The sequence below is a fragment of the Rhea pennata genome, unplaced genomic scaffold, assembly GCF_028389875.1.
Source record: "Rhea pennata isolate bPtePen1 unplaced genomic scaffold, bPtePen1.pri scaffold_33, whole genome shotgun sequence".
NCBI classification, from domain to species: Eukaryota; Metazoa; Chordata; class Aves; order Rheiformes; family Rheidae; genus Rhea; species Rhea pennata.
Genome location: NW_026907680.1, coordinates 2,853,280 through 2,868,945, shown reverse-complemented (window position 1 = coordinate 2,868,945; position 15,666 = coordinate 2,853,280). Strand labels below are relative to the sequence as shown.

Sequence of the window (15,666 nt, the reverse complement as noted above, 5' to 3'; positions counted from 1 at the left end):
TTATTTTCTGATGATTTATTCTAAAATCCTAATTTATGTAAGCTCTGAGGTGTGTTGCTATTCCTCAGTGCCAACGAGACTGATGCTTGTCTGTACGAGTTTTTGGAGGGAAACATCTAATCTCAATATCAAAATACTAGACTTTTCCTGTACATCTTGATTTTATTATTGAGCCCCGATTGTGAATTGATTTTCTGATTTCAGAAAAGCTCTTTTAAAAAGCATTTAAAAATATTTGAGGGTGATAATCCATCTAGAAAACAAGCTTGGTCTTTTTCTGGTGTTTGCCTAATTGAAAGATAAGAATTGAGGCAAAACCCCAGCAGTCTAAGCTGTAATACCATTTCGCGAGGTCTCTGTTATAGTTTTTTCTCATCTCTGATGATGTAACAGGCCGACAGGGCGCACACCGCAGTATATGTATCTTGCAAAACGTTTTGAAGGAAAAATTGTGCTGCTCCACCTAAGATCAGGACAGGGGATGACAGTTGTTTTAAATAAGACATTCTAAGATATTAGTGTGGTTGTTTGCATGTGATTTCATTTCCAAGTTTTTTTCTCTTCCCGTGGTATTCAGGGCAGAAACAACATGTTCCATACATTGCTTATGTTTCTGTACATCATAAAGACAAAAGAATCTGGGATGCTTGGGTAAGTGTCAAACGTTCCGTATCATTGCGCTGCGCATGAGATCCGAGCAGGAGCTTTCTGTTTTGAAATACCGTAACTGAAGTTGCTATCATAGGACGATACTGATGGAATTAAAATGCTCTTCTCATTTTAAGTAATGGCAGCCTTTTTACAAAATCATGTCAGTTTTGTGTGCATGAGCGTGCAGGAAATGTTTTGTGCTTTTCTTTGGTCTTGTGCTGGCTGAAAAATCCTGTGGAGTCCATGCTGCGGAATAGTGGCCTTGGCCAGACAACCAGGTTGCTACCTTCTTGCTAGAAGTACTGTGCTATTTATAAACAGGAGACAGACACTGCCATAGTGCTGTAATCTCTTGGTTTTGGCATAACAAGAGGAGTTTCGAGTGCACAGTGAAAGCTGCACTGACATAAAAGCAATGTCCGGACTTTTTTGTTCTGAAAGAGCTGTCTTTAATTCGAGGTGAAACACGATACCTACATAAATGTTAAAATGCTGATGTGCGGGATTGGCAGTTTTTCTTGTAATGAAGATTTGTTTTAAATAGGAGCTTTAACTTACTTGTGTCTTATCATTATAATGCTGTTTTTGCAGGCGAGTGAATTTTGGTGCATCAGGAGTCAACGTTCTAGGGGTGTTTGGAGAGTAACATCTCTAGCAGGACTGCAGCTCAGAAGAACGATCCTGCTTCTCCGACAAGACGAACTGAGCAGCATCGTTTCACTTGTTGCCTTGAATATGGACTATGAAATGGGATAATTTAAACTCTGCTTTATGGACAGAGGGGAAATGTTTGTAATTTCTGTACAGTTTTGGGGAGGATACTCTGTAAAACGTTGTATTGTTTTTTACTGATGAAATGTATCTAAACAGGAACTCCAGGCAGGTCTTTTCTATTTGGCTCCTCACCTTAACAAATCGTATTTAAACCCCCCTTGCTATTTCTCTTGCATTTACTCTTCAAGCACTCTAAAGAGCTTAACTGACCGCAGGGCTCAGCAATGAACCCGCGCTTGCCGCGTTTGGGGGTGGAATGCAGCAGCGCAGCTGGGACGTGTCTCCCGCAGTTGTACCCAGCCGCTCGCTGGCGAGCAGTCCCTTGAAAAGACAGTTACTGCAACGCGGCCAACTGCCGGATTCACAAGATCCAAGAGATTCCAGACGGGCATAACAGGCGCCAAGTTAGCGCTTACACCGATTTTTGGTTAATTTAATTACATGCGATCTGAAAGGACGTTGTCTTTTATCCCTGCTCATTGGAATAATTGGATTTTGTGACCTCTCTGGATGCTTCAGGTGTCTCCACCGCAGATATAAGGGAAAGAGAAAACTTTTTGACTTGCTGGTTTCAGTAGGTATTTTTAAAATAGATTTAAAACAAAACAAAATAACCATACCATTCAAATGTGACCATCTTACGAGACAGAAGATGTTGTGGGTGATTGAGTACGACTAGAACGTTACCCTGCCTTTGCTTTTTAATTTTTTAAAAATTCTTTTATTTCTCACATTAGCTTTTCTGCTAGCAGCTCCTTACTTTTAGGGCCTTGCAGACTGGCATGTGGCTTCAGCATCCCTGCATGAAACCAGAGTGGATACACCTGCATGGGCTCATCCCAGGAACTTACGGGAACACCCCGAAGTTCCTGCTGCCTCGCCAGAGCGTGCCCAGAAATGGCTTTTTTCTCTTTTTTTCTCCTGGGGGCGAGCGGCCGCCGCCTGGCCAGAGCCTCCGGCTTCTCGGGAACGAGTCAAGCTCTGGGGCCGCCGGCCAAGCTGCGGTTCCCGTTGCAGTGACGGTCTCAAAGCTCGGGCAGCAGTGGAACGTCCCCGCTGCGGAACGACGCCTGCGCGAGCGTCTCACCACGCCTGCACGTGCCGCCGTTCCCCTTCTGCGGAATTGGCTTTTGGGGGAAAACACTTGCCTTTGTTTCATAGAGCGGGCCCCGCTTTTTAAGGGGGGGCATCCCTTGCAAATTCAGGCAAATCAAAAAGGGCGTTAGAAGTTGATGTGGTTTATTTTTTTAAACAGAGGGGTAAAACTGCGATACTGTTGTCCCAAAATCTGGGTGCTGTTACCCGGTGTGCAAGCAACCAATAGACACACAGGGTCGAGATATTTGTTGATTTCATTTCTGCGCAGAGATGGGGGCTAGGTGGTAGATCCACAAAGCTAACACACCTCCTCCCCCTCTCATTCTTGATTTACACACGCTTTTCAGGGAGTATTTTATACAAATCTTTCTATTGGTTACAGTTTCATTACCTCAGGTAATCGCTCTGCACTTGCGCTTTCACATTCTTGTTAATTAGCATAGGAAGCGAAGAAGAGGCGGTAACATCATTATCATGTCATTTCCATCTCATTATTCATTTAGGGGTGTGAAGTTTAGTATGTTAATAAGCCTTAATGAACCTAAGGTCACTTCTGGGTTATTCTGCTGTTTTTGTCTTACCTACCCCTCACAATCTTCACAGCGCTGTGGTTTCATGAAGGTTATTTAGCCGGAGCTGGTTATCCTTTGCAGTACTGTTTTTCTCTCTCCCTTGTCCTTGAGTCTTGTTAACTATTTGCAAGGTTTCTTCTCACAGTATTTCTCTAGCAATTCCCCCCTTTGAGACTTGTTAATATCACTTATCTAGCAAGTCTCATTTAAACAACTTCAATTATTCTTACATGGATGTTAAGTTAATTCTAAGTATTTCCCATGGCATGGGTAATCCAGGAGATTTGGGGAATAGAGAAGCAAGTAGTAATATCTGAGTCACTTTTTCTGAAGGCCCAAATAAGCTACAAAATCAGGTTAGTTGTACCAATGAGCATGCATAACAAAGTTAACAATGTCCTCATTTTCCATCTTAACTCTATAGCAAACAAATTAAATTAAACAAATCAATATTCTTGTAAATCAGCTCTATCTATAATTAACAATACTATCAGAATGCAAAATAACACCTAATAACACTAAGAGCACTCTATTTCCATATAAAAAAGTTCAGTTTTCCAAGTGCAATTCATCACTTTTGTAACTTTTCTTATCTTGAGAGCTATCTTGTGGGTGTGGCAGTCCACGAGTCATTCAAAGGTGCCTTCTTTATTTGGGAATAGTGGGTCCAGGAACTTATTCCCTCCACCTTTACTGCAGTAGGAGTTGTCAGAAGCACCAGGTAAGGTCCTTTCCACTTTTCTCTTAGTGGTTCTTCTTTCCATGTCCCAATATAAGCTAGATGCCCAGGCTTGAAGTCATGCACAGGGGAGTCCAATGGAAGGGGGGTACGTTGATTAAGGTACCTATGTAAAGATGTTAGTACCCGAGACAAAGACAATAAATACTCTCTCAACATTTCTTCCCCTCTTACATGCATTTGATCACTTCGTCCCCCCATTTCATTAATTGGGTAAGCGTTCCCGTAAAGTATTTCAAAAGGGCTTACTCCCTCTTTTATTCTCAGGGTTATTCTTATTCTCATCAAGGCCATTGGTAATACATCTACCCATTTAAGATGGGTTTCCTGACACAGTTTTGAAATATGTCTTTTAAGTGTTTGGTTCATTCTTTCTACCTTACCGCTAGACTGGGGTCTGCATGGAGTGTGTAATTCCCATTTCATCTGTAAAAATCTGGATGTTCCTTGAACCACCTCTGAAATAAAATGAGGTCCATTATCTGAGGATATACCTTCAGGAATCCCAAATCGAGGAATTATCTCTTGTAGTAAAATCTTAATTACTTCTTTTTGCACGATTGGTGGAGCATGGGAAGGCTTCTGGCCAACCAGAAAATGTATCTACCAAAACAAGTAAATATTTAAACCGACCACATTTAGGCAATTGAGAGAAATCGATCTGCCAGTGTTCCCCTGGGGTTAATCCTCTTCTTAGTTCTCCCATAGGTGGTTTCTTCTGAATTTTGGGATTAGTTGCACAACAGGTGGGGCATCTCCTTACAATAAGGTCAGCATTTGATAGCATCTTTGATCCCACAGCGTATCTTTTTTACGCTGCTTATCATAGCATCTGCTCCCATGTGAGTTTCTTCATGCAGTCTCTTGAGGAGCACTTCCATCATTTTGGCTGTAGTTAAAGCTTGTCCATTTGGGGTGACCCACCACCCTTCAGCATTTTTTGTACATTCTAGCCTTTCTGCCAATTGGTTTACTTTGTCTGAATATTCAGGAGGTCTCATTTGCATTTTTCTACTGGGTAATAAAGCCCCAATCACCTGTCCTGCTAGTGCTGCCTTTTCGGCTGCCATATCTGCTCTCCTTCTTGTGTCACTTCACTATTTCCCTTCTGGTGGGCTTTGCAATGCATTATAGCTACTTCTTTGGGTTCCATTATTGCTTGTAACAATCTTGCTTGTATTAATAAGATGGTGGCTGCTATAGCCCGGAGGCAGGACAGCCATCCTTTACTTACTTCATCTAATTGTTTAGAAAGATACGCCACCGGTCTTTTCCAGCTCCCAAGCATTTGGGTTTAGCCATATCTGGGAGTCCCAGTGCGGGAGCTTCCATCAATTTCTTTTTTATTTCATCGAAACTAGCACGGCATGCTGGGGTCCACTCTAACCATTCTCCCGGACCCTTTAGGGCTGCATATAAAGGTTTAGTTATCAGCACAAAATTAGGGATCCATATATAGCAAAATCCTGCCATTCCCAAGAATCCCCTCAGCTGTCTTTTTGTGCGGGGTCCTGCAATTCGGCATATAGCCTCTTTTCTTTCCGCTCCTAGTGCACGTTCTCCTTTTGATATTTTAAATCCAAGATATTGGACTTCCTTCTTCGCAATCTGAGCCTTTTTCTTTGAAACACGATACCCGGCAAGTCCCAAAAAATTGAACAGACTCACTGTCGCCTCTAAACATATTTGCTCTGAATCCACTCCACTCAAAATGTCATCCACATACAGTAAAAGAGTGACATTTTTGTTACCTTCCTGCCATTGGGCTAGTTCTTTGGCCAAGATCTCACCAAACACGGTAGGGCTGTCCTTGAATCCTTGAGGAAGGACTGTCCAGCATAACTGCTCCTTCCTCCTTGTAGTGGGACTTTCCCATTCAAAGGCGAAAATTGTCTGGCTTTGTTCCTCTATAGGAATACAGAAAAAAAGGCATCTTTTAAATCTAGCACTGTAAAACAACTGTTAGTCTCAGGCACTGAGGCTAAAAGAGTATATAGGTTTGCCACACTTGGATGGATATCTTTTGTTATTTGGTTCACTGCCCTCAGGTCCTGGACCGGTCGATATTCTTGGGAGCGCGGTTTCCTTACCGGCAGGATTGGTGTATTAAACTCAGACTGACACTCTCTAAGCAAGCCATATTGCAAGAAGGCATTAATTAGGGGTTCCAATCCTCTACGTGCTTCTAGCTTGATAGGGTACTGATGCACCCTAACTGGCTTCGCTCCTGGTTGCAGCTCTATTTTGACCGGAGTCGCGTTTTTTGCTTTGCCTGGCTTTGTTGAGGCCCAAACCAAGGGAATCACCGCATCCAATACACTTGAAGGGATACTTGCACTGTTATCGTCTGGAGCCGATCCCACCAAAAGGCAGATTTGTGCTCTCCATGCCGATTCTGGAGGGCTGTGGAGCCGCATGGAACTCTCAGAAAAGGTCACCTGCGCATTCAGTTTGCATAGTAAATCCCGTCCTAATAAAGGGAGGGGACACTCTGGCTTATAGAGAAATTCATGAGTCAATTTAGTACCTCCAATCGTGCACTCCATTGGTTGCAAAAATGGCCTCAAAGCTTTCCTTCCCGTAGCCCCAACAATGGTGGACCCTTACTTAAGGGTCCTTTACAAATAGTTATCACTGAATGAGTGGCTCCACTATCTAATAAAAAAATCTATAGTTTCATTCCCCAGCTTTACTGGAACCAGGGGATCAGCTGAGGAAATTCTGATTTTCTCCCCTGGTCCCCTTCATTCCATATCTGACTCCTCTAACATAATTAGGTTGGTGTTTGCTGGGCTCTGTAGCTTTGTTATCCTTCTTTGCTTTGGACATTCATCTTTCCAGTGCCCTTCCTGCTTACAAATTGCACATTGATTTGGACCCAAAGCGGGTCTAGGGAGGCCTCCTCCTGGCCTCCCTCCCCTTCCACCTCTTCCTCCTCTGTTACCTCTCCTGCTTCCCCTGCCCCTGCCTTGGAATTCATTCCTCTGGACAGCTGCCAGGAGAGAAGCCTGCAGTTTCATTCGATTTCTCTTGTTCTCTTTTCATCTCGATTATTCTATACCTTACACGCTATTTCTATCAGCTGTGGAATAGACATTCCCCCAGCTCCATCTACCTTCTGCAGCTTCTTTCTAATATCCTGAGCTGACTAGCCAATGAAGAGCATATTAAACAGCCTTTGATTCGCTTCCTCATTTGGATCCAGGTCTGTCCATTTTCTGGCTCTTCCGCATAATCTTTCATAAAAGGCCGAGGGATTTGCTTCAGGCCCTTGCTTTACTTCATACAGTTTTGATGCGTTCTTTGGTTTCGGAACTCTGTACCGAAACCCGTATAAGATTAGCTGTTGATACTGCCTCAATAGCTCCCTACCCCCACTCCTATTTGGATCCCACTCTGGATCCTTTCTGGTGCGTAAATAGACCTCAGGTTCCCCCTTTCTGTCCCTTCTCTCACCCTCTTCTTTTGCCTTAGCAATTACCAGCCTCCTTTCTTCTCCCGTCAGGAAAGCATTCAACAGCGCCTGCACATCTCCCCAGTTAGGATTATGAGTTATCATAATAGTCTCCAAAAGCTGATGCAGCTTCTCAGGATTTTCCCTATATGATCCAACAGACTGCTTCCAGTTTAGTAAATCCGAGGCTGTAAAAGGAACATGTACAAATACTGGCAGCCCTTCTGGTCCCACCGCTTGTCTCAAAGGAGCCTGTAGAACAGGTTGTTTCCATCTCCTAGTTTGGCCAGAAATAGGGCTGGACTCTTGGCTTTCTAGCGGGGGGGCCGATGCTTCAACTGCGGTGGAATCGTTTCCACAAGAGGGGGGCACTGTCAGTAGTTGTACATCCTCCTGCTCCTCTCCATTCAGAATTTGTCTGTTAGCACAATACCCACTCTCTTCCTTCTTTCCTACTGCAACCATTACAGATTCCTCCTTACTTATAGGTTCACATTCCCTCTGAATTTCTGCTTCCCTATATAGTGACACAAAAGCCTCCACATAGGGTATCTCATCCCACTTCCCCTTCCAGCAACAAAACAGCAGTAACTGTAATATAGTGTTATAGTTCATTTTTTGGCCATTTCTCATCACATTCCAGCTTATATATTGGCCACCATTGATTACAACATCTTTTCATTCTTTTTTTTTTTTTTTTTTTGTCATCCGATCTCCTCCAAAAATATTCCAGTGTTTCAAAATACAACCCAAAGGGCTACAGGGAGGAATCATGGATTGGCTTGATCCCATGTTAATTACCTAGAAATACCAACCTTATTACCTAGAAATACCTTTTTTCCCGTACCTTTGTGCACACTCAGCTCTGACCCCTCTGGCCAATTTAAGGCAACCTTTGCCAAGTGTCTATGTGTGACATAATCCAACATAATCTTCCGTGGAAGTAGGTAAAGTTTATACTCACCAATCCAAAGATTCACCCCCCTTTCACCCTGGCACAAATACCTCTGGTCAGCGTTGCACCTTTGCAGCTCTTGTCGCCCCGACTACGGAGGGAGGTCGGAGGACTCTCCCATCAACAGGTCAGTGCGTCCTGGAGCTTGATCCGATCCAGTCTGCTGTCGGGAATGGCAAGATGATCCAGGCAAAGCCTTCTGGCAAGTCCCACCTGGGTCGCCAAACTGTTGTCCCAAAATCTGGGTGCTGTTACCCGGTGTGCAAGCAACCAATAGACACAAAGGGTCGAGGCGTTTGTTGATTTCATTTCTGCGCAGAGATGGGGCTAGCTGGTAAATCCACAAAGCTAGCACACCTCCTCCCCTTCTCGTTCTTTGTTTATACACGCTTTTCAAAGAGTACTTCATGCAAGTTTTCCTGTTGGTTACAGTTTCATTACCTCAGGTAATCGCTCTGCGCTTGCGCTTTCACATTCTTGTTAATTAGCATAGGAAGCGAAGAAGAGGCGGTAACATCATTATCATGTCATTTCCATCTCATTATTCATTTAGGGGTGTGAAGTTCAATATGTTAATAAGCCTTAATGAACCTCAGGTCACTTCTGGGTTATTCTGATCTTTTTGTCTTACCTACTCCTCGCAATCTTTACAGCGCTGTGGTTTCATGAAGGTCATTTAGCCGGAGCTGGTTATCCTTTGCAGTACTGTTTTTCTCTCCCCCGTGTCCCTGAGTCTTGTTAACTATTTGCAAGGTTTTCCCCACAGTATTTCTCTAACACCAACACCCCTGCTGCTTCCTCGGGCTGGTTGTGCCCTCCTAGGCACTAACAGCAGCCTTGTGGCCACTGGTGGCCTCTCAGGTCTTGAGGCCCAAGTGAGCTCACTAGCAGAAGCAGCAGCAAGGTTCTTCCTCCTGGCTTCCAGGTGGGTGGGGCTGGAATCACCTCCCTGTCAGCACTGACACCATTTTCCTGCTGCGACGCTCCCGGGTGCAAGGCACAAGTGCCCTCACACTCAGCATCAAAGCCTTGTGCCTGCCAGTGGCCATTCTGGGCTGCACTACAGGGTTTTCCAGTGCAGGAGGACTGAAGTAGGGGACACAGAACAGATCCAAGAGCAATGTGCTCAGTGCTAAGAGAACGCTGAAAACGCTACATGTCTGTAGCCGGAAGAGAATGGAAGGGAGCAGAGGGACTGCTTTGGCTAAAAGGCAGCGCCTGACTTGAGCAAGACCACACATGTGCTTCCATACAAAATGTTTAGGCAGCTCCATCAAGCTGCAGAAGAAAGGTTAGCCAGTTGGTTACTCGCACAAGAAGGGACATGGACTTTACGGTGCCAGACAAGCTCCGTATCCCTGCAGGCTTGTTAGGGGGAAGTGCAGTGTGCCTGGCAACTTTTGAAACCCCTTGGAGTTTAGGTTCAGCCTGCAGCAAGGATTTCTCACAGCCAGACCATTTAGTGGGAAACCATTACCGTGCTGCGTAAAGCAAATATTTTTCACCAGCTTTCCATAGTGTTTTGTTCCAGTCACATCCTTTCTGCTCAGAGTATCACAATGCCTCTGTATTACCCTAGAAAGTGGCATTTGCTGAAGATCCTTCAGTAGATGTGTGGAGGCCAACACATGTACTTCCAGCTTCACCTGCACCTGGGAGAGGGGGAAAAAAAAATCCAGTGTTAGTATTCCAGAACACGTAGCCCAAAGTGTTTGTGGAAATAAATAGTACATGGGATTGGACGGTGCAAAAATGTAGAGAGATGTAAAGCCCTCAGAGGAACTCAAAATGAAAGGGGCCCACACAGAGGAAGACATTTGATTTTTTGTGTTTGATTATCACTCAATGGGCTCTTGAAAGAGAGTGAAGGAAATTCCACTGGATATCCCCATCAAAGGGATGGGGCCGAACTCTTTTCACTAGTGCCATGCAACAGGACAAGAGGCAACGGGCACAAACTGAACCAGCAGAAGCTCCGCCTCAATATGAGGAGGAATTTCTTTCCTGTGAGAGTGACCAAGCACTGGGAGAGGTTTCCCAGAGACATTGTGGAGTCTCCTTCTCTGGAGAGATTCAGACCCTGCCCGGATGCAACCCTGTCTAACATGGTCTAGGTGACCCTGCCTGAGCAGGGAGGTAGGACTAGATGATCCCCTGAGGTCCCTTCCAACCTTACCCACTCTGTAATTCTGTGATATGCCCCACACATTTTCAGAAAACCCGCCGACCATATCTACTTACACCATTGGCCAACCTGGACCCCTGCAGGTCTCTCTGTCTCCAAGTGTCCCATCTTCCTTCACAGCTCAGAAAGGCAGTTTTATGGAGGACAAATCTTTTAGCCGCTTTCTGCTGAGCCTTCTCGATGGAGATGTATATGCATACACAAACACACACACAGGTACCACTTGCCCTGTCGAAACATCCTTTTTTCCAGGGAAGCTCCTCTACAGGACTATGTAAACCAACCAAGAAGACCCTCAGTGTCTTCCTGCATCGAGCACAATCAGATAAAGTCTCAAAAGCCAATAAATGACATCATTGCTCCCAGTCAGCACGCGATGACATTCAAAAATGCTAGTGTTAGGCAATAGGTTTGTGGACACGCCAGCAAATGTTGAAAGCTGTAGAGAAACAAATCACAGTGCTAGGTGAGGAAAAGATCCTGGAGCAAAAAGGACCTCTCTGATGAGCTCCGTGCTTTGAAATAGGTCCTGTCACAAAGCAGGGACTGCAGAGGAACCAGTTTCCCCTCCTCCTCCGCCCATACCTTTCCTTTGTCGGAGCCTGGGAAGCACACTGCATACACGAGTGGAAGGCCCACATCTCCAGTGGATCTGAGGAGCTTTCCTTCTCTGACAGCAGGCAAGCTGACTCTTCCCATGTGCTTGTTCAAATGGTGCCCTTAGGAGTCACAGTTGTCTCAGTGTGGCAGGGGACACTGCAGGGGAGTTCTTGTTTTCTTCTTCAAATTGTATGAGTAAAGAGAAAAGCAAGAACTCAGCCCCTCCAGGAGAGCTCCTGCTGAAGGTGGCAGCCCAGCATGCCAAGAGGCCCACTTGTGTTCTGAGGCCGTACTTGAAGACCAGGCTGAGAAAATTGTGGGCTTTCCCTGAGGGCTTTGGCTCCCCAGTATGGCTTAAGGCCTTTGTGATGAGGAGTTCCCGCACCCTTTTCCGATCCAAATCATGCTCCCATACGGGCAGCTGACTCTCTGCTGTGACAAACAAGGTCTGGAGGAAAAAGCCAGCCCAAGATGTCTTTCTGCCTTGCTTGCTTCTGGTAGGGATCAATCTTTTCAAACAAACCGAAACCAGAACCACTCATTCCTCTCCATGTTATAGGCTCCCCAAATAAGAGCTACAGAAGGATCAATGCACAGGGAATGGCTGGGCAATAAAGTGCCAGGGAGTATTTGCTGCAGGAGGAGTGAGGCCCCTTGGGGAGAAAATGACCACATCTGAACTTTGCATAGACCGGGGCAGGCTGTGAGCTAACAGCTCTTGGTCAGGAAGGAGAGGCAAGAGAGAGGTCGCTGAAAGCCACATCTCCTTGCCCTGCGGAGGTGAGAAGCCCAGCAGAAGTGCTTTGAAGAGGAAGAGAGAAGCCAAGCAAGGAGCCGCATCTGGCCCTGCCACACATTGACGGTGTGCTTTCAGCCCAAGGTGGGGGTGCGCTTCTGGAAGGACCAAGCAGGCAAAGGCTTTGTTTCTCCTGCCTCTGGCTGACGAAGCTCCCAGGCCCCAGGCTGCTGGAAGAAGACCCTGTTGGGGCAATCAGTGCATTCTTTGCTGTTCTGTGCCTACTTGCTGCTGAGGCAGCCTGTGCTGAAACACCATGTGATTGGAGCCAGTGCTCTCTGCTCCTGCTCTGCAAAGCTGTTGGCCTAAGCCTCTTCACTCCCTCGGCATCCATGGCAAAGCCATCAAAGGACGCCAGCTTCGGATGAGATCAGTCTAATGCCTCGTGTTTCCCAGCACAGGAGCTCTGGCTCCCTCAGCTTGCTGCTTAGTTTGCAAGAGCAACCTCTTTTTGTCTCTCAGAGTCCTACCTTTGAAGGGCAGGCTTGTTCCATTTGTCTTCCCCTCAAGGATGAGAGGTGCAAGAGCAGAAAAATCTGGCAGAAAATAGAACGCAAGCACAGAGCTGAGGAATGAGCCCAAAGACAGCAAAGGCCTCTTCTCCCACTGCGGGCTGCAGCTCTCGGAACCCTGGCCTCAAGTACTTCGTGAGCCGCAGTCTGCAAGCAGAACCTCCGTGTTTCCTTCTCTGGAGACATTCAGAGGCTGCCTGGTGTGATCCTGTGCAGTGTGCTGTAGGTGACCCTGCTTGAGCAGGGGGGTTGGACGAGATGATCTCCAGAGGCCCCTTCCAACCTCCACCCTTCGATGATTCTGTGATGGGCGCTTTCTCTCGCAGCTCCTGCTGTGGGGGGAATGGAAAATGCGTGGAGGACAAAGAAGCTAGAAGCTGGTCTGAGGTGCGGATCCTTACCGAGGCTTGTCAGTCTGCAGAGAGAAGGGAACTGCGTGCTCATGAAGTGCTGATGAAAGTCTCCCTGAGCAGGTGCTCAAACAAAGCTCCTGCATTTGCAGATGCGCACGTACAAGATGGAATGATGAAGCCTGGTCCTCCAGAATCGCCATTGCTAGTGAGGGGCCGCAGGCTTTGCCCTGACTTGGGCTTGCTGGAGTGTCAAGGTGGAGCAGAGTGGCACTTGGAGGAGGCTCTCCTTCAGCAGCTTAAAGGCCTGCCAGCTTTCTTGAGCTCCTTTGCCCTTCTGAGCTGCCTCCCCTGGCGTCCCCCTAGCAGGTCTCTGCAGAAGGGGAAGCCTGCTCGCCTCAAGGCCAGCCTCTGGGCTCTGCTGCTCTCCTTCCTACCTGCCCTCGGTCTCTGCAACTCCACTAGTTCCCGGGTGCTACAGTCCAGGTGGCCATGGACTCTGGTGGCACCAAGGCTCCGGGGTGGCCACTTCCCCTTCTGGTCCTGGGCACCCGCCTTCTTCCCCTCACGCCCGCAAAAGCCCAGCACTCAAGGGCACTCAAGACACACACAAGAGCTGGCAGTTCCCTCCCACCATGCAGCCAGCACTGGGCCCCAGCAAGGGGGGCCCAGGCTCAAGCACTTCCTCCCCTCAGAGGCGTACAGCAGCTTTTTCCTCCTCTCCCCACAGGCCCCCTGGCCCCAGGACATGCGTTGGCCATGGCAGGGCCCTCTCCACGCCTCTCCCCAACACCAACAAGACGCAGCACACCCCTAGGCCACAGCCACCACAGCTGCAGCTGCAGCCAAAGAGCCACAGCACGACCACGGCGGAGAGGTGCCCTGGCAGCAGCCCCTGAGCCCTGACTCCTCAGCTCTGCTCTTCAGGACTCCCCAAAGCTCCCACACTGCAAACGGACGAGCTCACCGCACACCCAGCCAAGAGCCACCCGACTTGGGGCAGTTGGTTTAATTCAGCTTCAGAGAACTTCCTGGGTGCTCGCGTGGCTCACAAGCAGTGCTGCTGCTGCTGCTGCTGCTGCTGCCGTTGTGGCTGCTGCTGTGGCCATTGCCGCTGCCCCTGGGGCTCCCACTGCCGTTGATGCTCTGTCTGACACTGGGTCTTCGTGTGCCGCTGCCACTGCCAGTGGGGCTGCCGTTGTGTCCAGCATTGGAGCTTCCACTGGCACTGCTGCTACGAGCGGGTTTCCCGCTGTGTCCAACATTGCAGCTCCCACTGTCACTGCCGCTGTGTTTGCCGCTGGCACTTGGGCTGCCGCTGTGCCCGCCACTGGGGCTCCCAGTGACGCTGCCACCGCCAGTGGATCTGCTGCTGCGTCTGCCACTGGGGCTTCCACTCCCGCTGCTGCTGTGTGCGGCACTGCCACTGCCGCTGCCACTTGGTCTGACAGTGGGGCTTCCACTGCCCCTGCCGCTGACACTGGGGCTGCCGCTCTGCCTGCCACCGGGGCTCCCGCTGCCACTGCCACGCTGCCTGCTATTGACACTGGGGCTGCCGTTCTCTTTTGCAGTGGGGCTTCCACTGCCACTGCCTCTGGGTCTCCTGCTGACACTGCCGCTGATACTTCCCCTGCCACTGCTGCTGCGTCTTCTGCTGAAACTGGCTCTGCTGGGCTCTTTGCCACTGCTGCTGCTCTTTCTTCTGCCTGCTGTGTCTCCGCACACGGCTCTTCTTCCCCCTGCACAAGGAGGCAGAAAGAACAGGCTGTGTTCTGCCCTGCCAGAAAGCCCAGTAAGACTGCAGACTCGTGAGGGCCGGGGATGTTTGCGGGAGCTTCTGAGGGTGTTGCCAGCCTCACCGTCACGGGACATGGGAGCTTGTTTGGACACAGCTCATCAGCCTGCGGCTGAGGCTGCTGGTGCCAGGACTGGCGGGTACCTGTGTCGTCTTGGCTTCAGCAGTCAGGGAGAGCTTTGCAAAGGGGCACACCAATGCTGGAAGCATCCCTTTGCGCTCAGCTGCTCAGATCTTGCAGGTGCCACTGTTGGAGGCCATTCTCAGCACTCAACAGCTGCCCCTTGGCTGGAAGGCAAGGCTGAGCCCACGCCAGCCCTGTGGCTTGCTCATGGGGCAATGGGGCTGCAGCCGCACTGACACCTTGTCTCTCTCACTCGGCCTCAGAGCCCTCCTGCTTCTCTCCTCCTCTACTCCCTCAACCCCGCTCCCATTTGCAGCCACAGCCCTTCAGCTCCACAGCAGTGCTGGGCATTTGCTGGGGGCTGCAGGGAGGGACTTAGTGACAAGCTTTAAGCCACGTAAATCTCATGTCAGGAAAAGTCACAGCACGCTCTAGGCAGCACAGTGGCTCCAGGATTACAAGTGGCACCCCTTGCTGCCTCACTGCCCCTCAGTTCTGCCAGGCTTCTCCTGGAGCTGCCACATACCTGCCCTGTCTTGCAAGGCCCCTCTTGACTGTCCAGTCCTTCCTCCTCTTCCTCTAGGCAGGAGAAGTAGACCTTCAGGGTCACTTGCTTCTCTTCTCCCAGCTGGTATCGGACGATCTTCTGAATACTGGGCTTTTCTTCAACCAGATTCTCAGCACCCTCCTGCACCTGCAAGACAACTCCACACTGTGCAATGTGCCCCACTTCCAAGTCCACTCCGCTGCTCTCCACATGCTTCTCACCAGCATCCGGGGACTGCAGGACCTTGGCAATCACCAGGCCCCTAGCTCTTACCTGGCCTGCCGCACCCCGCCGGACAACGGCTGCTGCAGGCAGGGGCTCCGCAGCCCCAGCGGCAGAAGAGCAAGGGGCACCGCAACATGGCCCAGGCTTTGTGACCTTTCTCCTGAGCCTTCCTGCCAGCACCCTATTGCCCTGAAGCGAAGACCAGCCACGCTGAACATCCCCTTCTCATTCGCACCAAGCATCTCAATAATCACACAGCTGAGCAGAAACTCTCCATGGTCTCTCACTG

General features: G+C 48.7%; 1 protein-coding gene across 1 annotated transcript in view; it reads left to right on the top strand.

Moving 5' to 3' along the window:
* Window positions 1-1,297, top strand: part of LOC134154715 (transmembrane protein 209-like) — a 60,529-nt gene extending 59,232 nt beyond the window's left edge. Inside the window, exons 14-15 of the mRNA XM_062601394.1 lie at window positions 578-651; window positions 1,243-1,297. Coding sequence (XP_062457378.1) covers window positions 578-651; window positions 1,243-1,297 — 129 coding nt within the window. The remainder of the gene's footprint in view (window positions 1-577; window positions 652-1,242) is intronic.
* Window positions 1,298-15,666: the final 14,369 nt, after the last annotated feature.